Source organism: Protopterus annectens, chromosome 7.part0 (genome assembly GCF_019279795.1).
Source record: "Protopterus annectens isolate FY-2018-M chromosome 7.part0, PAN1.0, whole genome shotgun sequence".
Lineage (NCBI taxonomy): Eukaryota > Metazoa > Chordata > Ceratodontiformes > Protopteridae > Protopterus > Protopterus annectens.
The window spans coordinates 845,958,628-845,985,694 of NC_056739.1; the positions used below are offsets into that span (position 1 = coordinate 845,958,628).

The window sequence follows — 27,067 nt, forward strand, 5'->3', positions numbered from 1 at the left end:
TGTTTTCTGAAAGACACAAATAAGTTTCTAAATCCAACCTTGGAACACAGTTCACACCAACATCTTCATATATGCTGGGAGTTTGGGAGGTCTGCACCCACCTCACACCCCCACCTCCCCACCAATAAGATGTGCAGAGACTTTTATTTTTTGAGGAGGCTAACATCTACATTCAAATCCAGCTCAACACACGTGAATTAACTAAAGAATTAATATGTCCAATACCATATATCTCTAAAGTTTACTTATTTCCATTTTTATGCCTCTAACTAGTAGTACTGATTAATACGTAATAGCAAAAGGGGCATTATCTCCTTCCAAAAGGTAACCCATCTTCTATTCTACATGATCCCTTCACACTTTAGCCACGTCTTATATCTGAATAAAAGCAGTAATAGGAAAACAACAGTGCGTGGAAACTTGGGAGCATGTCACAGTTGCACACAGTGGGCCAAACAGAATGATGTTTGCTGGGTTTTATTACTGCACATATGGACTTACTCTCCGATATGCATGTGCAAGCGAAACTATAACCAAATATCACCTTGCTGTTTTCAGGGTTTTACGAAATCTGAAGTGTACTTTGCAGAGCTACAAATGCCCAGCTATCAAGAAAACACAAAATATAAATATTGGTAGTAATCCCATCTCCCCTAAAATACAAAATGTACTTTTGCCAAAAGAGTTTAAACTCACATCAAGTAATTAATAAAATACAAAAATGTAAGTGTCTGGTAATAATGATTACAACCAATTACAAAGAGGTGAATTTTAGTACAGATGTCAAGTTTAAACTCACTATAACTTTTCTAAGAGCAGCATTTTTTGGTCAATTAGACCCAATTCAAAAATACACTTCTTGCATCCATATGATAGATACTTGGACATTTGGAAGCATACTAAGAACAATAACAGCAAATCAGTTTTTACATTGCTTTCAGTATAATTATTACACTTCAAGTCACTGCAGTGTTCAAATCCTATTAATTTGAAGGTTAAAGAATGAAACATACTAGATTTGAAAAAGAACCAGGAGCCACAAAATCAGCACCACACTGCCATGGTAGTGACCAAGTTTTAAGCAGGGAGGCCACAGCCCAGGCACTTACAGCAACATAGTGTTTGCCAAAAAGAGAGATTAGCAATTTCTCATTTATATGCATAAAACAAGAAAAGTGAAAAAAAAAAAAAGCCCCGAAGTTTTCCGCCCAAAAAGGCACAACTGAGACTAGGTCTTAATGACTCAATTCACTTCAGGCAGGAAAGCACAATACACTATCAGTGTCAGCACAATACACTATCAGTGTCAATATGTTTCCCACATATGCACACTCATAAAATGTGAGCAAGGCCTTAAAATTAGAATTACTGGACTTTGCTTAATGTCATAGCTGCAGGTTAGAAATGCTGGAAATTTACATAAAGCTTTTACTAGGTCACTTCTGTTTCACAACAATTTTTGAATTGTAAGTCTTTTTTTTTCAAGTGGTGCACCCAACTAATAGACATTATAAGACTTAAGATATCCTACACAACCCAGAAGTCTTAGCATACAAATACTAAGACTATAACATTTGACACATACTACACTACAATTCACAAACACTTCATCACATTTGCAACAGTTAATTTTAATGATCATGTTTTTTTAAATATTCATTTTACAGTCCACCCTTAAATGTTGCTAAACATCTGTTGAACAAGACAAAAATGACAGAGATGCAAAGGTTGTCAGCAAATATGTACAAGTCACAAATGAAAAGCAGGTATTCCTTGACTGCAACAAACTTTCAAAAGTACAGGCTACAATGAATACAATCCAAATATCATTGCTACGATCGTGTTTTGCCCCTCTTTTTCATATCCTTTCTATGGAATCTTTTCTGAAATTTCTTCTTCCGGATAATACTTTTTATGTCTCTGCCATGAATCCAGCGATCACGCTCTACCTCCCATCGGAGCTGCTTAATATCTGCTTTGTCCTTATAAGCCATAGCATTGATGCCAGTAGTGTCAATTCTCAGCCCTGCATTTTCATCCAACAAACTACCGAACTCCTCAACAGTAGCAGACAAACCGGCCTCTTTCTCAGACCGTTTCTTCAACTTCTTTGTCTTTCCCCGCATGGATTCATCAAAGGACCCTGAAAAATCTTTAATTAAATGCTTTCTTTTGCCAGACTTGATGTCAACCTTGGAAACTGCTTTGTCTTCAGATTCTGGCTCAATATCATTTATTTCAGTGAAATCATCATATTCATCTGATGCATTCTCAAAATCTTCCTCATCCATGCTACTGAGAGAAATTTCTTCATCATCAAGGTCAGAATCATCTTGTACATCCTTTGTTCCTTGTTTGGATTTAGTGACATTACTAGCAAAATCTAGACTGCCTAGTTCATCACCTACCTCCATAGTATCAAGAAGTTTTTCAAACTCATCATCATCCACATCCTCTATGCTTCCATCATCTTCAACAGGCCTGAATTTTCCTTTCTCCACATCACGTTTTTTATAATATCTATGAAAGAAGACTTCATCCACTGGGACTTTACTTTCATCTTGATCAATAAACTCCTTACTGTTGACAAGCAGTCTGTGTTTATCATTCATAAAATGTTTCTGCTTTGGTTTCATTACAACACTACTAACACCTCCTTTTTGTTTACTTTGTTTTGGGTTTCGGTATACAAAGCGGTCCAGGAATCTCATTAATGTGAAATCCTGAAGTGGGTCACCAGAATATTCAATTTGAGATCCCTCCATGATAGCCCTAGCAAAAAGAGCAGCAGATGGATGAAAATGGCCTGACAGCTCTCTAAGCTCCCATAAGGTAGCATTTTCGGCACCACAAAATAAAGGATTCCTGTGTAGTGGATCATAGACACCGATGTATTTTCCGCCTTCCATGTTCTTGTGATGTACCCAGGATGCAGCAGACTTTGAGTCCGTTTTCTTTGTATGTTCCATCTGGCTCTCAGTTCCAGCTGCTTTCACTTCTTTATCAGCATCTTCCCACTCATCATCAATATCTTGAAAATGTTCATCATCTAAATCCCACTGCTCCTGCAGAAGAACTTTCAGTCCTGGTTTCACTTTCATGAGCTCAGATATTAGAAACAATGCTCCACAAACAAAGGGTGGCATTTGAGTACAGATTACTTGCAGAATTCTCTTCACAAAGGCCTTCACCCGCCTTAACACAGTATCTGCCTTTAAAGACTTGTACAAAAGATTAAGAAACATAGCTTGTTTGGAGCATACAGACAGCCCAGGATCTACTAACTTCTTGTACAATGCTGCATAATAGCGATCAGACATGGCCTGTTGAGAGTCCATTACCTGAAAAAGCAACATCAAAGCTTGAACACTCGTATTGAAATTGGCTACTTGTACAAGCCTAAAAACAGTATTTAAATGCTCTTGAATTTTTTCATTATCAATACTGGCATAAGGATAAGCCCTGTTGACACCAGATAACAGAGCACTAAGCATTTTTGATTCAATATCCTTTTTCTTGATGCAGGCTCGGAAGAATGAGAAATACACAGATATAAGTTTATTTGCCAAGTCACTTTCTTCATGACTTAGAACCAACTGGTTAAGAAAGCAAATGGAATAATATTGGGCTTTGGGGCTTATATTCGGTCGGTAGAGAAGTCTCTCTATTTCACTACACACAACTAACTTCATGTTAGGATGCTTGTGAAGTAAAGTTTCAAGAAGATAAGAGGCCTTGGTGGCTGTTTTACAATGAGGGTCTCCCAATTTATTTACCACCTGAACAAGTAATGCTTTCTCTTGCTCAGGTTTACTGCACAGAAGTTCATGAGCTGCCATAAGTGCCCGAGTTTTGATTGTTGATACAGGGTCATGAGCTAATGTTTCCAAAACTTGTACAAATTCTTCCACCTGGTGCTTAAGCAGGTGCTCAAAGTACCACAGTAACAGCCGCCTATCCCTGGCATCCCTATTACCACTACAAAGCTCTTCAAGCCTATTGAAAGGATGCTGAGAGAAATTCTGCAACTTACGAGAGTCTGGGAGAAGGTCAGATAGGAGAAGTTCCTTGAGAGTGTCCAGTGCCATTGAGCACTGATGTCTGCTGCCTTTTTTCTTTGTGATGTTTACCAAGGTTTCCACAAAGTGAAGTGAATGAACAGGAGCATCCTGGATAAGAAGTGTCATAGCTGCCATACGATCTGCTAGTGTCCCTGTAGACACAACAGTTTTAATCCACATGGTATTACCTCCTTCTTGGTGGTCTTTCTTACTCCTATACAATTGAATTTCATGCTCATATATCTGCTGTGCTAATGTTTTATACTGGATTATCTCATTGTCCTTCTGCGATTCTGAAGTGGTTTCTGCTGTGTAATCTAGCTCATACCATTTGCCTCCCGGCTTAATCAACAACACCGGTTTAGGTTGGAACTCCAAAGTGTCTTGGAGTCTAGCTCGTTTAATAGATTCTGTTCTGGTACTAACCCCATCGTCATGCTGGGGTGTTTTTTTCTTAAGCCACTCCGTTTCAACCTGTTTTACTATTGTGCCAATGTGTCTTTGCTCTATATTTGTTACTGTAGCTGGGGCCTGCTTTTCTTGTTTATTTTCGCTGTTTTTCTTTTTGTTGGACTTCTCTTTATTCTGTTCTACAGTTTCTGATAATTTATCTATGCCAAGCTGCCGGACAAAGTTTTCCAACTCCCCTTCTTCAAAATCATCAAAGGCGTTTTTCTTGCCACCATCAACCAGTTCACAATTTTCGTCAACAGCAGCAAGCATAACATAGTCATTTTTCGTCCCGCCAAGACGTAAAACTTGATCTAATGAGAATTCATCTACCTGTTGCAAGTCTGCGCCATCACCATCTTCTGACTGTTCACTGTAATCTTGCTGTTTTTTTCCACGCTTTACCACAGCCATGTTGTTCAAGTATAACTACTACCGTATGACCACTGGAAACACTACTTCCAGTTTCTAAACGGCACAAAAATAGTAAGCCGCAAATATTTCAAAGATTTCTGCTACGGTTTAACCAAAAAATCACGTGGTTACAGAATGAACGGACAGCCGTTCTAATACATCCACAGACACTGTAGCTTCACATACTGCACTAACGTCATCAGTCGGGGGCAGCCGCATATTTTACATCTGGTTGATACACGGTTTGACGACGAACGAATCCCTACGTAACATGCTCTTCCGTCCAGGAGTACATGCAGCGCATTTACCGTAATTAATACACGCAAAGCGCACATTCAAATATTATTAATAAGAGGGCAGTTGCGCATGTCCAGTGTTGTCAGTCAAAAAAAAAAAAAATATTGGAAATATTGTCTTGATGGGAACTGTAGTAGTTGAAGAAATAGGATGTAAGGCGTAACAGTAAAGGCCGATGCACGCCAAGGGATTTAACCCCAGCGGTCACAAACTGTACAGCCCGTGTTTCTGATCTAATTTTTATTGTTGCTGTTCCGCAAGTGCACACGTAAGATGTTAGTAGAAACAGGACTGCCGTCCAGCAGCACTGAATACTTATTAATTTAAAACTTCAACTATCCTCCGATTTTATACTTGGACATTGTTAAAAGAGGAAAGGAATCTGCGTTCCAAACTTCTTTCCACCAGCGTTTCAGCTGAACCTGACATAATTAACTTGAAGAACCCTCCCCCTAAAAAAAATTAAGCTGCAGTTATAAAGTAGGCGTTTCTGTCGGAAGCTTGGCTTGTATTAATAACAATGTTAGAATATTTAAAATAAATTTGGAAAATATCTCTTGGTTCAGTAATTCTTCCATGTAGGGCATTTTAGGAGGCAGTTTTCGATTATTTCTGGTTATAGTTCCTGTACTTGGCTACCGCATGCAGTACTAGTTAGGTGCATACCTGCATTAAGCAGATATTGTAAATGGTGCCTTTTTATTATACAGGCAGGTACGCATTTGAGCTGCATTAAACATCTTTGGGTTTGAGCCTAGTTTCTATTTTCTGTTTTTAGCAAGCTGTCTGTTCAGACTGATCCCCACAGAGCAACGTCATAGGTGGGCATAACTGTTGTGATTAATAAATGGTAATGTAACTGAAAGAATGTAAATTAAGTGTTGTTAGGGAATCGCCTGTCCAATTGCATTTGTAATTGTGTGCAAATGTAAACTCGACTGCTCATCTCTGATGTTTTAACTGCTTTTCAACGTACATTGTTCTGCTCATTTAAATAACTGCCCAACCTCCCACTGCATACACAGCCCCTGCAAAACCGTAATGTTAACCCTTAAACTCTCACTCAGTCTTTAACCCTAATTATTAAAATTCACTCCTTACTCGTTATAAAAATCTTAATGTCTTCCCCCGTAACCCTAATCTTGGATCATGTGCCACCGTATGATAAATTCCCTGAAGACTCCCAAAAAATTAGTGATGGAGTAGGAGTTTTCAAGTTAGGATCAATGAGTGAGGCTTGAAATTGGGTTTGGGAACCAGGAATGAATTTTAGGATGAGACTTGGGATTCTTGGATGGCAGTGTACAGAATCTGTAATTTAAATAACCAAAATAATCTACATTTACAATTCATATCTGGAAGTATTAACTGCGTTTACTAATACTAACTTGTTATAACGCTTTTTCTGGATTTTAATTAATATATTTTCATTTATTACATGTTAACCGATAATTTATGTTTTTCAGGTTTTAATGTTTTGTCTCTCCATATCATAGGTGCATATATAATGAATATTAAGAATGTGAGCAACGTTTGATACTGCACATATTATGGAGTACTAATAACCATACATTAGGCTGCATTGGCACCAGTATTTGTCAGGATGCCTCCAGCAGTCCTAACTACCAAATAATAAACCTTACTTTCTATAACTTGCTGTGCTGTTATGTGTGTATATTTTTTCCCAGTTAGTCATCAGGATTTACTCTGAATGTACCTAAAGAATTTACAGTTAAGGTATACTAACAGCAGGTGGCACTATCCTGCTCTTTCTTTTCCTCCAATGAATAGGACACCTCTCCTCACTCCAAGTTGTTTGGGTCCATCTTCCCTCCTGAAAGCTATATACCAAGGAGATGGACTAGGCCCTCCAGATCCATGGAGTTATTGAGGAATTAATGTTTGGGTGCTTTAAACCTTCAAAGCTTTAGCAGGATGGAAAAGGCTCTTGTCTTTTAATATTATTCATAATTATGATTTTTGTCATAGAAGATCATCTGGATTTTTACTTCTACATCCCACAAAAGGTAAGTATGAGATAGTAAAGTATCTGCAAAAAATGAGTCAAAAGCAGATTGTGGAATCTTTCCTTGTCACTGTGTCAGCAGGTCTACCCGAGAGACAACAGAGACCCTTTAGGCACTGAACTGTAACTGAGTACCAGGATACGCTTAGGAAAAGTGGCTCTGCACTGGAGCTCCTTTTCAATTGTTTCTGTCACAGCCCTTACACTAAGAGGAAAGGAAGGAACAGACATGGATGTTGCTCAGACCAATATCTAACAACATCATCAGAAGCTTGTCTTCCACGTTTTTGCTTCTGGGCATTCTCCACTGCAGTGATTCATATTTGGGTGCAAAAAACTATTGTTAAGATAAGACTAATTTGGAACAGAGATGCCATTCATAAGCCACTGCAATGGATCTGCTCAGTCTCCTGCCCATACACACACTGTTTGCCTGGAAGGTGAACTGCTGCTAACCTTGCTCCTAAGACTGTCTTCAGGCCCTGGAAAGACATGGCTATCCTGCACAGTTCTTTGCTTCTTCACATACCACATATATGTAGTGTTCTCTAGCATAACATGAAGAAGCCCTTTCTCAAAACTTTCTGGAAGACTTTACTTAGTAGAGACATTCCTGATGATTTCCTCAGGTTCAGTTAAAGGCCTGCACCAAGAGGTAGTCCCTAATGAGATCCCTCACATAAATTTAACTCATCCACAGTTAGCATTTGAGAAAGATGATATTTCTAGAAATCAGAGGTCAAATCAATCATTTCAATGGATCCCCACCCTGACCTAACATATTCCTAAGTCCTGCATCCTATGAATCTTGTAATCTGTGAGCTAGAAATTCCTTCCTCTTCACTGGAAAAAAGATACAGCTTCTTCTAAATGATGGAAAACCCCACTTGGGAAATCAACACTACCAGTTATTTCTGAGACTTCAAATCAGGAAGGTGAGAGAACATGGGGATGCTCTGACTGTAGCTCTGCCTTTGTCAAGATTAGATATGTGATTATTGCCTGAGGAGCGATAGGCAATGTATTAGAAGGTACTCAGAAATGGAATTGCTGACTTCCTAACTGAAAAGCTCCAGCAGGACTTGAACACTAGAACATTCCAAAATGGGTCCTTCAGTTCTAGTGTTGTCAGCCATGATCCTGTAGAAAGGATTAGAAGACTCATATAAAGCAATTCATTTAACTAAGATCAATCTAAATTGGCCTATCTTCATCTTTTGTTGTGAACACACACACACACACACACACACACACACACACACACACACACACATACACGTAACTAAAACTCTGTCTCTTTCAGGGACATACAAGTCACCACCATAGACCAATAAAACAGTTCTGAGAATTAAGCTGCCACCCACAAAGCATGCAAGTTGCCCTAATGTTTAGCATCTCAGAGGGTGATTACAACTGATCCTGTCAAAGAAATTAGTGTTTCTTGAGTGAGATGGAAACTTTGTTTTAGAAAGATTGCCCAGGTCTATCTTTTAGACCGTGGTGTCAGTTTCAGTAGAAAGCAACTATATTCTAATCAAAATATTTCCTTTCCCCAGTGTATATGTTCTTTCCAACGAAAATATCACATTGCTACTTATAAAAGTTATAAATTAACCCCGGGATTCATGAAGCTTGCGCCAGGCGCACGCATAGCGTAGGTGTTATAACGCCAAATATGGCCGCCGAGCGATTCAGGTATGATCCAATTCCACGTGCACTACCGGCGTATGCCAGATCTGCGCAGCCCCCGGCGTAGGTATGCAAATCACCCCATGTGCAGTGTTGCACCATGCAAATGAAGGCATATAGCGATTCATGAAGTGGTGCAGGCGTAAGCCCACGGAAATGTAAACCAAAAAACACGGTTTACATTTTCCCAAACATAACATTGGAGCTATGGAAGAGGGCCAGACCCAGGTATCACAACGTGAACATATGCCAATGGCGAAATACACAGCCAATGGCATAAGAAAAGATGCATAACACATAAATAACATTTAATGTCATGTCCACAGTAACGCACAGCAGAACCGCAGGGCATGTGTGTGGAAGCTGTAACATAAAGAAATAATATATAAAATGTCATAAAATCGCAACGTAATAGAAATCAGGTTTACAGCATAACACACAATGGTAGGCATGGAACACCACAACCAAGGTGCAAGGGTTGCTAAGGGCTTGCGATAGTGTTCGGCACGGTAACTATGAATTAGTAGTCAATGCCATTCAAATGAGGCAGATAATACTGAATCGCAAATGTCCCGCCGGAGGAAGGTTGTACCATACGGTGCAGCGGTATAACACTGAGGAGTGGCTCAGAGGAGATACATGACATCAGCAGAGGGGTGTGCCACTGTAGCACTAAGCACATTGGAGCATTGCAAATCTGGCCTGTCCATTGCTAAGCAAAGCTACAGGATAGGGGTGGGGAGGAATCGTTTAGCTGAGAGTACACATGGTGGCCAAAAGCGCATGTGTACGAGGATGAAAAGGTGCCCGAAACCCAGTAATCGGACGCACGCACCACAAACAATAGCAGAAACAGGAAGGTCAGGGGAAGAAAAGGAAATGTGGAAATAGGGTAATTGGAGTACTAATGAGCAATCAACACCAATCAACCCACGAAGGCCAATCGACGGCAGCTGACAAGTCCGCTTGCAGAAACCTGCAAAACAGGATAGGGGAGGCATGTGAATGCAAAGAAAGGAGGGGAGGTAGTGGATTGCAAAGACAGGAGACCTGACACAGCAGAGCAAAGCAAACCGACAGCAGACCGGCAGTAGCACACATAATGCAAGATACGCCAGGTCCAGGAAAGCACAAATGAAAGTAGGCTGCAGGATGCACGCCAGAAAATGGTAGGTGCAACGTGCAGAAATGTAAAGGGAAGGTCAAGAGGTAATCCACGGCAGGCAAATGTAATTCAACACCAAAGGCACCACAATAGTAGTTCCGGCAGTAAAACACATAACTTAACCTGTAGCTACGAACGTACATACACACCCTATGACATCATCGGTATTCACAGCACAATAGTATAAAGTGTGTAAGCACCCAACACACACCTGTGTATTCCCAAACACCGCACCATAGGTGTAAACACATGGGAAACTTTTAAAATGTACATGTTGGGAGCTGCCATAGCTGTGATTCATCAGCATGTGTTAGAGACTGACGGTGTTGTGGAGGATGATGCCGACAATCACAGCAGGCCTCGGAGGAGAAGGAGAGTGTTCAGACTAAGGGTAACTTACCAGGGGCTACATGACCTGGAGATAGTAGAGCGTTACAGGGTGGACAGGGACATCTTACAGCAAATAGTGGAGCTGTGCCGGCCATGCCTGAGAACCAGAAACAACAGAGGGGAACCCATACCAGTGGACACGAAGGTATGTGTAAGCCTGCGAATACTGGCCACAGATACCTTTCAAAGGCCAACTGGAGATATAATGGGTATCTCACAGGTATCAACATCCAGGGTACTACACCAGTTCCTGGATGCCATGTTACCACATACTAATGAGCAGATATACTTCCCCAGAACTCAGGAGGAGTTGGTCAGCAATATGCATCACTTCCACCATGTGGCACAATACCCGGAGGTACTGGGTTCGATAGACTGCACGCACATACAAATCAAGTCACCACCCGGTGAGCAGGGTATGCGCTACATAAACCGCAAGGGATTCCACTCCATCAACTGCCAGATTGTGTGCAATGCCCAGGGCATTATCATGGATGTGTGTGCTGGCAGCCCTGGAAGCTACCATGACTCCCATATCTGGCATGCCTCACAGCTGTATCAGGTATTTGTCAGGGGGGATGCTGGCTATGCACTGGAGCCGTGGATGATGACTCCCATCAGAAATGCACACACACCCATGCAAAAACGCCATAATGAGGCACACGCACAAACCAGAATCATCATAGAGCATGTGTTCGGGATGCTGAAATCACGGTTCCGGTGCTTGGATACATCTGGTGGAGCCTTGCAGTACTCTCCAGGCACGTGTGCCCACATCGTCATAGTATGTGCCATGCTACTATGATCTTGCGGAAGCAGCTGCAGCAGGGACAAAATGGTGAAGGCCCTCATAGCCCACCGCAATTGCCAAGGCCAGTACAGGCACAGAGGGATTCAGACCATGAACACACTGTGCCAGCCCCAGTTGGCAGACGGAGGCGTGCCCAATATGCCTATGCCTTGGCAAAGAGGGAACGTATAGCACATACTCTGACCATGTAGGCCCCTACGGACTGACACCTCTCCACCTGCACATACAGTAAAATGGATGGCACACAAACATGACCACCTGTAAATTGTAATGTATAGGTGGCCCAATGTGTGACTCCTACATAGGCAGCCCTCAAACATTGTAAACACAACAGCCAGTGCAACACGGAATGCCAACACCTGAACAGTACATGAGTCTTACAGCATATGATGGTGCTGTGTGCCTGTCACATTCCCCGCCATATATATATATATATATATATATATATATATATATATATATATATATATATAGATATATGTACACATATGCATATATATAATACAGATAGAAAGGGCAATAGAGGGATATATGGTGATATAGATGGATTCAGCAATATCTGCAAATATGATAGATAGTCCAACGACATTCATAACATCATGGAGGTACAAATAAATAGGATACCGCCAACCATGGAATGTGTAACATACCGACATGCATAACCACGAGGCTGAAAGACCGATAGAACACACTACTGGAACAGTACATCCGCGAGTAATAGTACTGATGATATGAAGGGACGGTTAGTCACCGCTGACGGTGTCACGGTCCACGTAGGTACTGTGTTCAACTGTGTCTGTGAGTGCCGTAGTCTGTGTAAGTCTGCGTCGAGGGTGCCGTGTGCATTTCTGTGTGACTGTAATGTGTGTGTGTGTCCGCAACATGTGTATGTTGGTGCCAAGTCAGAGGCAGACCAGTATGGTAGGTGTGGGTATAGCTAGCCATAGGCATACGGTTACTACCTGTACCACAGTAGGAGGGACATCCCCACCCTGGGCAGGTGTGTCCTGACATAAAACAGTACAAAGGGCAAATGTCCGAGATGGTAGGACATAAATATGTCCCATATATAATGTAACAGTCGTATTTAATAGTTATGCCTGTATGTAAGAAACTTAAATGTTACATGCAATATGATAAGCATCCAAAGTCACACAACAATAGGTATATAGTGAGGATAAAGGTATGTGCTACCTGTGTACTGACCGTGGCTACGTGTTGGCCTGTAAACACCGCTTTGTGTCCCGCAAGTGTCCAACAATGACCATATGATAAGGTGGCAACCCATGGCAAACAGGCTCTTTTAACAACACAACCACAATGACTGCAAATATCTGGGACAGAAATACAAGGGATAGCTGTCACCTACACATATCCCCTGATATATCGCTGCAATTACGGAGGTATACAAGTAGCAAGCTCACCTGCAGACGATATAGAAACCAATTAACAATGGCCCAACGTACAATCCCATAACATAAGTCTACTAACTGTTAGCTCTCTAATCAGGGACGGAGCCCACACACATATATATGGATTATGTAGAAATGCAAGGCCCACAAACCTTATATGTTACGTACAACCACCGACATCCCCTACACTAGAAACTAAAGCAATACAAACTGTAATAGCAGCACAAACATCCAGTCAGTCAATTACATCTGCAGAACCCTCAACATACCGTGTGAGAGACACAATTAAAGGCGACATGCAAAATTGCAGGCGTTGTATAATGGAACAAACAGCCATGTTACAGGTGTTAATTGCAATACTCCGTTATCAGACATTGGGATGACAGGTACACCCACATGTTGAATCAAATACTCTACCTGTCACACACAATCCACGGGGGACATAAATCCAAACTATACTTGTCTCCATGCATAACAGTTGCAGTTACTCATAACAAAACACAATACAGACCGTCTCCCTGAATGTAGGGCAAATAGGCAACGCTCAAGTGGAGAATCCAATTATACCCCACTGTCGCCACGTAATTGGCGAATGGAGTAGCTGCACAGCTGATATGCAAGTAATTAGTCACTCAGGAACACCAATTGGCGGGAAGAATCCACGTTTCAGGTATCAACGTATATAAGGATGACTTGCCAGACATTCAAACCGTATGCTCATACCGAAAAACAGTTGAAACACTGTGAGAGAGATAGAAACGAAATGCCGTAACGAAGACAAGGTATGTAGAACGCCCGATATGTAAGGTTATGTATAGCATGATCTGTATTAATTAGTTTTACTGTATGTATAGCCTGGTTTGCATTAATTAAACGTGTCCGCAATGCATAAAGTGGGGAAAGGTATTTATGTAGTGATGTCTTGCTGAGCATACTAATGCTTGTAGAATCTGTGCGTCCAGCAGTGGGACACAAGGTACATAGCACAGACACCAGAAGGGATGCTACATGAGGCCATTAAACAGAACAATGCCATACAACCCGCCATCAGTGGTAGGGTATGTCCAACAAGGACGTGCCATAGCAGGGGATAGTATATGTTGATCTACTGTCACAGCACACATGTGTATGGGCAAATAACGTTAATGACATATGTAAGGTGGTCCCGCTGAGCAAGTATGCTTTGCATTATGGGATACTATGTGAAATATGTGTAATGTATAGTATTATAGGTAGATATGACAGATATTCAACACAGCATAACAGGCATATCATGCATACCACAGGTATCGTCTATTGGTATGTACAATAACAGGATACATATGGCCTGTAGGTATGGAACATAGTAATAGCATGATAGCTAATCTAAATGGAAGGGCTACCAAGTAACCATGCACAAAGGACAAGTCATAGCTGCACAGGTGCATAGTGGGGTACTATGCAGTCTGTCAAGTCCATGTGTAAGCACAACTACAGTGTTCACACTAGTGGCACCCCTCCAGGGTAGTGCCCTGTGAAGAGCAAAGCCAGGTGTCACCTGCACCACTGCACAGTACAGCCACTGCAGTGATCCCAGGCCTACATGTGTCTCCCAACCACCAAGGGAGGTATCACATGAACAGTGCTACTGAGTGTCCCTGCGTGATGTTCAGAGGACTTATGTTCCACAGCATGGTGAGTGTCCGGTTTGGGAATGTAACCCAGAAGCACATCCCACTCATTGTGGTGTGTGTGCACATATCCATGAGCATGTTGCTCACAGTGGCCTCTGCTTATGTTGCGTATGAGGAGTATATCCATCAATAATGTTGTGGACAAGGCCCTGTCTGATCAGCAGAGGTCACCCCTGAGTATGTAGTATGCAAATGTGTACAGATGTGGTGTCTGTAGTGCAGCCGCATATTGAAACTGTCGGAGCTCAGTAAACGTTATGGCGTGTTAATGTTGTGGCATGTAAAGCTGTAGCTGTTGTGTAAGGTACACCCTAAATGGGGTGGTGTACCCTTGAATGTGTGTAGATGTCTTGAGTTCAGAGGTACAATGGGTGCCTATGTACCAGTTACACACCCAGTACAGATAGGTGTGGCCACGTAGGAGGATATCCACGCCACAGTGGCAATACGGTAACCACAGGAGTGGGTGCGACATATGTGTGTACTGCAAACATGTACAATGTGATATGTATGTTGGGGACCACCATCCATGTGATAGTCAGTGGGTGAATGGTGTAATGCAAAGGTGATGTGCATGCACCTTGTGTCATGCAGCTTGATGCCATGATAGTCATATTATGTATCTGTCACAATGACATCCGTATGGTTGGAGTCAGTATCAGCTGGTGGAGCAATCATGGCACTTGGTATGTAGGGGTTCTAAAGCTAGGCAGGGAAAGTCCCCTGTGCCAGCCTGTTCCACAGGGAAGCATATACTTAACATGAGGGGCCTTATGACTGAGGGCCGTGGTATGCCAAAATACCTGACATGTAGTAGGTACTATGGTATGTTGGCCTCAATGTGTGTCCTGTCCATGAGCCACATAGCATAACATCCTGAGACACAGGGTACGATGTGCAGGTGGATGTGTATGTTGTCAATACCAGAATGGGGAATAGTGCTGAAAGGCAATGAGAGGACAATGTAGGATGTGTGGACTCCCGTACCATCAGCAACTGCCCTGGTAACTGTATGAAAGGAGTCCACCATGTGTAGGGGCCATGCTCTGGCCTTAACAAGCCCAACCCGGGTGGCAGCAGAGGACGGGAGACCAACAATGTCTCTGAGAATGACGTACTTGATGATGTGCCCCATAGCCACACAGAACAGCCCAGTCAGGTGTGTAGGACTATAGTCCCACTCGTGCAATGTGGTGCCACCTGTGTGTAGTGTGATAAATGCTGCTGTGTGCCATTCAGGGTCTACAATGTCTGAAACAAGGCTATTATTGAATATGGTGGCCTAGTGGTGAGACATGTAATTCGGAGGTTGGTGGACATCACAGCCTGGGATGTTGGAAGGTGACATGGGGCCAGTGTCCCAGGACACATAGAGTGTAGGTCAGTACTGTGTAGGTGTGACCACAGGGACACCACAATGTTCATGTATGGATTGTGGCCCTGTAGTGAGTGAGAGGGTGTACTGTCAGCATTGAATCCATCCTCCAGCATGTTGCCAACAATACCTGGGTCTGCAATGTTCCTGAGTGACTGTTGTATGTGACAGAAGATGTGGGTGTTGCCATCGAATACTGACATGCCACCATAATGCCTGGTGGTACACCCCGGAATGTGTGGTAGTCATGTTTACGTAGCTAGTCTTGGAGTATGTGATGAGGGACCCTGTGGCCCCACCACGGCTGACCAGTGAGCCACCCCACACATGGAAATGTACACCACTGTGCAACAGCCTACACCTGTTGTTGTACATCATATGTCCGTGGAACATGACCACCAGAGTGGCGTCTGTTATCTGGTGTGTACCATCATGGCTCTGTGTGGAATAGCATGATCAATGCAGTTGTGTACATGCTAATTAAGTGCACTGGAGTATGTGTCAGCATTTGTATGTGCATTGTCCATCTGCACAGGTGTCATGATGTTAACAACCGCTGTCAGCAGACGTCTGTAGTAGGTGTAGTAGTAGACATGTACTGTGTATGCTGTGGTGGGTGTGTTTCCAGGATGTGACTAACACGGTAGATTAGCATATGTTCGGAATCCACCAGTGAGGGGATAACCCCAGGTGTGTAACACCAGTCACATGGTGATAGTGTTCATGCCAAGGGTAATGTAGGTCTTGGAGGTGGTGTGTATGTGTTGATCCAGCAGAGTGGAGGGTATGACTCATGGATGTGTCGGTACATGAGTGGCTATCCCAGTGAAGTGTGGGGTAGTGTCAGTCACACATCAGTAGTAGCTGAGGCCCACTGTCCACTATACCACCATAGAAGGGATGTTACCCGTGGGGTATGATGTTGACTCTGCCGCTCGTTACAATGTGTATAGCGGTCCCGGACACAGTTAGTTGCACATGGAGCACCTCTGATGCATTGTGCTAAGCAACCTGCCAGGATGTGTGCAAAACATAGTGGGATATGGGAACCCCTCAGCTGTGGGTGTGCCGGTCCAGGTATGTGCCTGGAAGGTATGGTCCGTCTATAACCTGTCATTGCAGGTGTGCTCTGCAGAGCCTACAGGCAGGTCCCAGTCACTGCAGAGATGTTGGAGTGGTGCATTATAAGGTGTGCCTTGCCTGCGTGCGTCACAGGGGAAGATGCAAGCAATGTGTCACATGACCCCATGTCGCGCATGCCAGGTACCGCCCTGCCGGTGACAGTTATTGGAAACTGTGCAGGACAGGCAGTATAGAAGCAGCAAGAGCCTAGCATGTGAGCTGTATTCCCAGGGCCGACAGGTGCAAGTCATCTGTGCCACAGCATTGTGTTTGACCAGGACAGTCATAGCGGACAGATACCACATGCCTGTGGAATGACAATAGGAGCATAGGCAACTGTTACAGTGACACAGTCGGTCACTGTACAGTGGTATCATGTCCAGATGAATGCAAAATGCTCCCCAGGGCTAGGCCCACACCCTCAGTGCTATAAGACTGGTGAGCTATTGCATGTCCCTGCACACGTAGTCTGTGAAGTGGCATCACAGGGCAGTCACATTAACATGGTGATTGACAGACATATCGTACCTGGTGAGGTGTGGCATGGGTGCATAGGTTATGTTGCAGAAGCAGTTACCCGACAGCAAGATGTAAGCAACTAACGCCTTGTGTAGCCTGCTGTGTGGAACTGCAGTGTGACACCCTACAGACTGGTGTGTTGTGAATGTTATAACACACTATTGGCTGTATGTGGTGGGCACACATGAGTCTGTGGGCTATAAGCTGGTGATGTCTTCCATGATGGGGGCTACCTCTGATGCCTACAGTGAGTATGGAGACGTACTGCACAGGTTGTCCTCGTAGGTGTGGCCAGTGGTGTAGATTATGTGAGACTATGTGATGGGTGGGGTGTGTTGCGAATGTTACACATCCCCAAATGACTGTCAGGTGCAGTCAGGGTTGGCGACAGCATTACCCCCAGCCATACATGTCAGCCTCCTGTCCCCAAAATGAGGAACATTAGCCCTCATACAGTGTGACAAATGGGCGAAACGTGGAACACTTACAACTGGTTTACTAACAGCGTCAACTAGGAAGGGCATATGATGGCTAAAATAGGCTGGTCTTACATATAAAACAGATATTCCAATGAATTAATATGATTCTCATCTATCTAGCCATGGCTAGCAGGTAAACTATGTACAACAATGAATGTGTGACAGACCCTTCCAATGTGGAACCTTGAGGAACATGCACCTTTTAGAACCCCAAATGAGGTACATTCCCTGTAATGAGGTACACCTGAGAGCTATGGGCCCAGCACGGCTGCAGATGTGCATCCCCCACAGGCTGTAGTGCCGTATGTTGGGAAGTGAGCATTGAATGCGTACATGAGACAATTGCTCTATTGCCACATGTACGACATATCCCTCATATAGACAGGCAGTAGCACTGGTATGTGACAGTTGGACATGCCTGCATATACAACCATGTCCCACAGGATATGTGCGTTACGTGTGTACAACAGCTGTCATACCTTAAGCAAGCTGGGAAGTGTAGGACAGCCAGTGTACCTGTGGGAAATGGTGTGGAATGGGCACTATAGTAATCAGTAGCTCATGACATGCTCACATGTTCTGAACAAGTGCCTAGCATGACCATTCAATACAGATAGGGTGTTGGATAATATCAACCCACAAGAGGTGATGACAGTCATTTAGGGTGGCACCACACTATAACCCTGCTGAGTATGGTGTGCATGTCCATGAACCATTAGCACTGTAGATGTTAGCAGTACAGATGTACAAGATAGCACGGATATTTGATTACAAATACCTTTGCATGTCACAGGTGTGTTCCACTAGTGGCCTGTTGACAGACCCACAACAACAAAAGGTGCAAGAGTGACATGTGCACAGCACATCTGTGCCAGATACAGTAGAACAGGGTTAATGTGTTGTACCCCACCCTCATTGTAGCCCATACCACACAGACAAATGTTAGGCATCTGTGTATGTAAGGCTGTGAATGGCCATGACCTATCAGTTTAGCTGTGTCAGTGTTGTGAACAACATACAGAATGGGCTGTGTGTGTGAGGTGTGTCACATATGTGCACAGTCTGATGGATGATACCAGCAGTGTCACCGCTAGGTGAACATCCCTGTACCCATAAACTGCTACCTAGGATGTGGTCAACATTATGGACACTGTGTAAGGGATGGTGCTGTGCAGTGCACCCCCGACATGGTGACATCTCCAGGCCCCTTAGGTAGTCATCTGAGATACCCATGTCATGTCAGGGTGCCATCCATGAGCACGGAGATCACTGGCCAGGCATATACAGCACTGTGGTGACCAATATTGGATCACATACCACCTGTAAGGGGTAATGGCTATGCATGGATGTGCGATAGCCTTCACAATCCACACCTCCACTATGCAGCATGCCATCTACCTTGCAGAAGGACATTTGCTACACCATGATGATGGACATGCTACATGTCCATATCCTGATCTATATGACATATGTCATGGACAGCCACCATCCTAATACTAGGATCGCCACAGGCTGGACAGATCCCTGTGCCATATATGTGACATACTCCCGCCATACCATGCAACCCTGTCCATCAAAGCTGCAGATGTCATCCCAGTCATACATGGTGTGATGGCCGCATGGTAGATGTACTATCAACTGACTGGATCAGTAATGTGGCACTGATGCAGCTTGCGGGGACAAAATGGCTGTTTGTAACAGCATGGTAACCATGCCTGCACATGCTATGGTTGATGACCATCCCTCCGAATGCCGTCTGACTATCCATTGTCCCATGTCTATCACATGTGTAATACAGGCGATCCGTGTCAGGATGTCGAACAGTTGTACAGTGCTGTGTAGATGTATTTGGCAAAACCCATGCATGTACAGGTGTCCATGCGTATGTGTGCATTGTCACTGCTCATGTCCATTCCGGCTGTGTCTGTGTTGATATGTGACATATACACAGCATCCAGGTCAACAGTAGTACCGTGGACACATCGAGGCATGTGCAGATAGGTAAGAACACATAACCTGATGAAGCGCACATTATATGTGCGTGAAAGCGCTTGTTCTTTTATTAATTAAATAAGTTGTTTGATTTTACTTCGTGGTGGTTCCAGTGTTTTTCAACTACTAAGAACACAAGTGCAGGCAAATAGACATGCCCACAGCTAGACAGCATTTACATGGAGTATGAACACTGTAATGAGGTGACACACATATATGGTGATGATATCCAATGCATAATGGGTGTGACATGTGTGACACAAACGTCAGTCATGTCAGTGTCATGGTGCTTTGCGAAGATAACTGTGCAGATGCAGTAGATGTCATAGAAATGTATGTGCAGCAGTATCTCTGTACATCTCTGAAACTGTGACCTGTCACCATCATTATGTTTTACAGATAATGCCCCGTACATGCCTCCCAGCATACACCCACCAGGAGGATGATGTCCTCATCCCACAGCTCCATGACAACTATGACTTGTTGTTCAGCCATGGGCCACAGCATGCCCAGCAGCGGGATGACTTGTGGCAGCATCTACGCAGGAGGGTGAACGATGTGGGTGGCCATAACCGCACCTACCAGCAGGTGTGCAGACACTGCACGGACCTGATACGACATGCAAAACAGCGTGCCACTGCAATCGCCAGGGAACAAGGTGGAACAGGTGGTGGGCCACCAACCCAGCCCCCACTCACACACACCGAGGAGCTACTGGCCAGTTTGGGGACACCCAGGGAACAGCATCCAGAAACACTAGCTGCCATCGTGGAGGTGGGTGTCTCCCAACCAATGAGCCCGGAGTTGCTTGGTAAGTCAGTAATGCACATATGGCTGTTATATCCCATGTAGTTGCATGTGTCACTGTACATAATGTAAAGTAACAACATATGCCAGGTATGTGGACACACATGCTGCATAGTACAGTATGCTACGTTGTGTATGCACACATGTGCATACTACATGCTATTACACAGGTGAATGTGTGCACATGCACAGTGCAACCTGTGGCTGTCATACAGTCATGGATAATGTTCATACTGGTGTGTCACCCCTAAACAGGTACCTCTGGCATGCCGCACAGACATGGGTCCATTGCAGGTGAGACTGTCATCAGTATCAGGCATGTTACAGTGTAGATCTATTTGCCATGTGGCCAGTTAACACTTGCACACCTGATGTTTGTTCCAGTCACGATATGCAGGTCGCACCACCATGCATTCACACACACCACCCATGTGCAATATATGCAAACGTAATGAGACACAGACTTGAAACCACAGTACTTGTCATTGCGACATGTGTGGTCAGCTGTGCATACAACGATGGAGGTGTTCTACAATGGAGGCATATGTAGTTTGCATTGGAACAACATGTGTGGTACACGCACAGTACCACACAGTGAGCTGTGATATGGGCAGCCCACAAGTGTCACCATTGTGTCATATGCCCCTGCATCGGGTGCACACATTGTGATGTGCTACCTGACATGTCCCAGACATTTAGTGTTCTGTCTGCAATATTGTCACACTATCACATGACCTATACCCCACATACCAAACATACAACCTGTTGTCTGCATAGACCTGTGGAATGTGACATATCTGACATGTATGGGTGTATGTCATATGGGACCACACAGACATGTGGAGAAGATGCCCATCACACACAACTGGCCACCACATGTGCACACATGGCCATGGGGGATGGCCAGAGACATGTAGCCACACAGTACATGGGATGTGTATACACCCTGTTGCACATTGTCCACACATGGTCCAATTATAGCCTTAGTTGACCGATTATACAGTTGATGTGGTTCAGTGGACAACCTAAAAGCCTGTGCACAGCTACTGGAGGTGTCACTGAAGTCTACCATATACGATCTGTTGAACATCACGACTGTGCTGCAGTTATGGCTATGCAATGTGTACATATTATGCATTCTACAACAACATACATGCCTCATGTTGCCATGCAATGGCACAATGTCTGTACTTCACACTGTATAGCAATGTAGACGGCTCACACTACCCTCCCATGCTCATGCACATTTGCTAAACATGCATTCTATCTGTAGGGCATACACACAACACTGCAATGTGAAGCCCATTATGATGCTGTACACATGTCAGGACACCATTGTGTCAAACATGTATGCATGTTAATGCACATGTCAGCAAATTACATGTCAAGGTCACGTCAGACATGTGTACTGTTATCCTGTTCTGGCCCACATGGTGTATCACGGAGATGCATGCATACTACCATGATTGTGTGAACTGCATGGCTACTGATATGACACCTGCTTGCTGTAGTGTGCACCCCAGGGAGGTATGCTTACTAACACTATTAATGTCTGAGCTGCATGCCCTCTGCTCTGTCGTAGGCATGCTGCATGCCATCTGACAAATCACATGCATGGTGTGTCTGTGTGTGTGTGTGTGTCTGTGTCTATTGTACTTTACAGTATTTCTTTGCATTCACAGGTGATGTAGGTGCGTTACCCTCCTGTGGTCCATCTGATGTTAGTGTCCCCACAGATATTAGCGGTGATAAACATATGCATGAGGTACAGGCAGGGTTGTCAGGGGCTGAATCTGTGCCAATGGTTACCATCCCAGCTATGTTCCCCCTCTTCCCCGCACACAGTTCTGCTGCCAACACATACCGCATCACTGGTGGCCATAGAGGAAGGACAGTCAGCGTCTGTTGGCGTGGAACAGGAACATGTGGTGGCTACAGAAGGTGTGTCTACACACCATGGTGTCAGTGTAATGACTGCAGATGTGCCACACAGGCATGTGGCCGGTGCTGCTCATAGGAGGACCTCTGGCAGACATGCACCTGCAGGACAGAGCGCAGCAGTTGGTATCACCAGACGCATGTTCCAGACTGTAATGGCGGCATAGGCACGTGCTGAATGGCAGAACAGAGAAGGACAGAGGCTGCAGAGGGCTGCTATCCATACCCTAAATGACAACATCCAGGCATTGGCAAATGCTCAATAGCAGATTGCTAATGTTCTGGATAGGCGACTAGGTGAAATGGTCGGAATCCTTGACCGAGGCATGGCAATCCACGAGCGGGAGCTGTCTGTGCTGGAACACCTGGTAGGAGTGAGGCATAGGCCACGTGGACGTAGGCCAGCAACACCACCTAGTGTAGGTCAACGTGACCGTGCCACCTCACATGCCCGCTCCCATAGTGCCGGTAGCAGTAGCAGTGCAGCTGCTGCTGTGCTGTCAACACCAGGACACAGCAGGCCACGTGGACGTGGCCCTGGACGGTCTCAGCGGGGACATGTTTCCAGCGGACATGTGTCATCGGACAGTAGCCATTCTGTACCTCCACCTGGTAGTGCCCGTGCAACCCCAGGCAGGCACAGGTTTCGTGGCCGTGGACGGACACAGTGAGCTATACAACCTGCACTGTACAATCTGGTGCTGTCAGTTATACCCCGTGTAGGCATCAGAAATGGCAGAACTGTGTACACACATACACAGATACAGCAAACACAACTCTAGGGCTCCACAACATCCACATGCATTCTGCACAGATATGTCCAGTCAACTCACCGGCCCTTACACACACACATGATGTTATCCATTGGTGCAGCCTATGCCCCTGGCAAACATATCACCCTGTGTATATGATGAAGCCTGTGCCGCATCCCTGTCATCCACACTATCGGTGCAGGGTTATGCTCAAATATTCTGATGCACAGGGTGAACAGCATAGTGAGAGGTGTATGCAATACCTGTGTATGCATAGTGAGGGATGTGTATGTTGCAGTGGTTGTGTGCAGCCTATGCCCCTGGCAAACATATCACCCTCTGCATATGATGAAGCCTGTGCCGCATCCCTGTCATCCACACCATCGGTGCAGGGTTATACACAAATATTCTGATGCACAGGGTGAACAGCATAGTGAGAGGTGTATGTAATACTATGTATGCATAGTGAGGGATGTGTATGTTGCAGTGGTTGTGTGTGAATACTGAGTTGTGTATGTGACATAGGTTGTGTACTGTCCACATGCACCAGTCACACCATGTAGTGCAGGTGCAGCATGCATTGTGATGTGTTCACGGTATGTGTCTCGGTTACATCTGTAGCACCATGTTGGTTGTGATACCCTGGTTCCCTCCTATGGTGTACTTGCATGTGCCTACAGGTAGCAGTGTTTGCAGTCCCCCACGTGTAACTGTGGAGTACACACAGGCACGTCTGGCAATATCAGCATGCTACATGTACCCTCATCCTGACTGTTGGACACACAAACATGACACAGATGTCCGCACATATACTGCACCTGATGCATGTGGTCGGTGCCACAGGCTACATTGGACAGAGACGTGACATACATAGCAGGACACATTACAGGTATGGTGACATGGTGCAGGGGTTGTACACAGCGGCCTGGCCAATGATGATGTGAGGTGTCACTTGGTAGCTGGAGGCCACACTGTGCAGCAGTAGGACCCGTAACAGTATGTGAACATGGCCGCAGTCACGGGGTGTACACCACTATAACGCACACCCCATAGTGTGCAGCTGGGGACCTTTGCCTGTGTGGTCATCACCCTCACAGTACTATGCACCCACACGAAGTGTCACATAGAAAGGACATGCACAGTTAGCCAGTATAGCTGGGACCTATGTCATCAACAGGGTTGTGCAATGCATCACCATTACAGGTTAGTCAACACGTGGGGCCAGTGATAATTTCCCACCGTATATTAGCATACACACTCACACCAAGCACCAGACATACATACAGACACACACACACTGTGGTGACCACAAATGTGTATAAAGACAGCCGATGTGTGTGATGCACATCACCGGCGAACGTCATGCTTCCCACATTGACGTATGTACAGTTCTCTACAATGGTGTACAGGGATGTGTAGCAACTGGGACATATTCCCTGTGATATGTGGCATCCCTGGTCACACATTCGGACACACATGGCAGTGCTGGGAATGATACACCAGCCATATGATGACACGTTTGCTGGACATGCAGCGGTATTGATTGCATTATGTGTACCAACGCTATATCTGGCAAATGTGCTGCTATATACACACGGGAGGTTGTAGGTGTTACAGGTGCCATATGACATATAGTTGTTAACACCTGACCGCTGTGTATGCATTATGTCAGCACCGTCACGTAACAGCGACATAGCGTACAGTTAGCACATGGCATGATAGGATGGTGTGTGACACAACTGTGAGCCACCCCTGCACACATACATCTAGACAGGTGGTTCACCACGTTATGTACACACATCCCTCCATACGTGCTGTTTGTATGTCACTGTATACAGATGTCAATGATGGGTCTGCATTGCGTCTGCATGTCGTAGGTAGGTGCAACTATGTTACGGACATCGGCCACTGCACATGCATGTTTGCTGCATGCACAGTACAGATGTCACATGTGTCTCCTGTTGCTATGTTTGTATGCATTGCTGTTGTTGGACATGTGTGTTGACATACATAACACATGGACTGCGGTATGATATCACAGGTGTCACAGGCGACCAGTACAAGGGTATGTGTCCCGGTCAACACTGCTACCCCCTGTAGTGTGAGCATTCAACAGACATGGGCCCACCTTCAATTTGCATGTGTAGCATTGATTAGGCCAGTATTATGCATGAGGTACATCAAAGGCCATGTATGTATGTGTTGTGTGTGCAGTCCATGCACACATCTACACAATCACATGTATGATGTACCCAGACATGTGTTCATTGGTGTACAGAAACAGGTGTCACAGCTGTGTAAGGGCCATGGTATGTCTTGAGCCAACCTGTTCATGTATACTGGTATCATTGCAATGCATAGCACCTGTTGGATCCCTGTTGGTACGTGTGTTCTCTGCACAGCTGGTGTACACCACTGTACAGCCCAGTGGTCATGTGTCACATGGTGTTGTGGGACCGTAAGGCTGTGTAGTGCTGCACCAATGACATGGTGCTGACTTGACAGCTACAGTGTACACTGCAGTGTGTACGTGTGTGACCTGCACCTGTGACAGCTGTAATGGCAGCTGTGTGTGTACAGGTCACTGCATGTGTGACCGCCCTGTGCGTGAGGGCAGTTATACCTTACTGTGCCCTTCTGTGTGTACACTCCATCTGCATGCAAGATTGCCCTTTGCAACTGCTAAGTGTGTGAGCATGCCCAGTACGCCGTTGTGTAGATGGACACACAGTACATTCCACACTGCGCCCCTCCGTGATTAGACTCCGTGTGCATGCAAGATGGCCCTTTGCAACAGCTAAGTGTTTGAGCATGCCCAGTACGCCGTTGTGTAGATGGACACACAGTACATTCCACACTGCGCCCCTCCGTGATTAGACTCCGTGTGCATGCAAGATGGCCCTTTGCAACAGCTAAGTGTGTGAGCATGCCCAGTACACCATTGTGTAGATGGACACACAGTACATTCCACACTGCGTCCATCCGTGATTAGACTCCGTGTGCATGCAAGATGGCCCTTTGCAACAGCTAAGTGTGTGAGCATGCCCAGTACGCCGTTGTGTAGATGGACACACAGTACATTCCACACTGCACCCCTCCATGATTAGACTCCGTGTGCATGCAAGATGGCCCTTTGCAACAGATAAGTGTGTGAGCATGCCCAGTATGCCGTTGTGTAGATGGACACACAGTACATTCCACACTGCGCCCCACCATGATTAGACTCCGTGTGCATGCAAGATGGCCCTTTGCAACAGCTAAGTGTGTGAGCATGCCCAGTACGCCATTGTGTAGATGGACACACAGTACATTCCAAACAGATATGTGATACTAAGCATGTGGGCATGGCCATTGACATCCTGTATAGCCATGGTGGTCATCCAGGCACCAGATGTCCAATTTCAATGTCACGATGGATGCCTACAATGAACACACTTGTTGCTCTCTCGAAGGGTGTACTGTCTGTGGCGCATCCCGTATCTATTCAGTGTTGTTGTGCTCCGTAGATATTTAGTTGGCCCGTTGACAGCACTGGCATGTTTGTTTACGTCTACCTTGGGACGGTAATATGCTTTCAGACCGCTCACTCTCTAAACATTCCCTATCGGCATCTTTGCCTTTGCGGATGATGTCACCCACCTAGAAGTATGCCTCTGGAAGTGCTGTGTTCAGTAATCCCGGTAGCGCGTGCTGTA

At 44.9% G+C, this 27,067-nt stretch overlaps 2 protein-coding genes across 12 annotated transcripts in view; both read right to left on the bottom strand.

The window, feature by feature from the left end:
- Nucleotides 1-27,067, bottom strand: part of LOC122806731 (plasma membrane calcium-transporting ATPase 2) — a 2,851,771-nt gene that overhangs the window by 1,590,298 nt on the left and 1,234,406 nt on the right. The gene's annotated exons all lie outside the window — the stretch shown is intronic.
- On the bottom strand, nt 1,611-5,210 carry CEBPZ (CCAAT enhancer binding protein zeta). The gene has a single exon (XM_044077402.1). It carries the CDS (start codon nt 4,923-4,925, stop codon nt 1,833-1,835), a length of 3,093 nt encoding a protein of 1,030 aa, XP_043933337.1. The 5' UTR covers nt 4,926-5,210; the 3' UTR covers nt 1,611-1,832.

What these genes read in the sequence shown, in the direction of transcription:
- CEBPZ (XM_044077402.1), bottom strand. Translation starts at nt 4,925, where the DNA reads ATGGCTGTGGTAAAGCGTGGAAAAAAACAGCAAGATTACAGTGAACAG.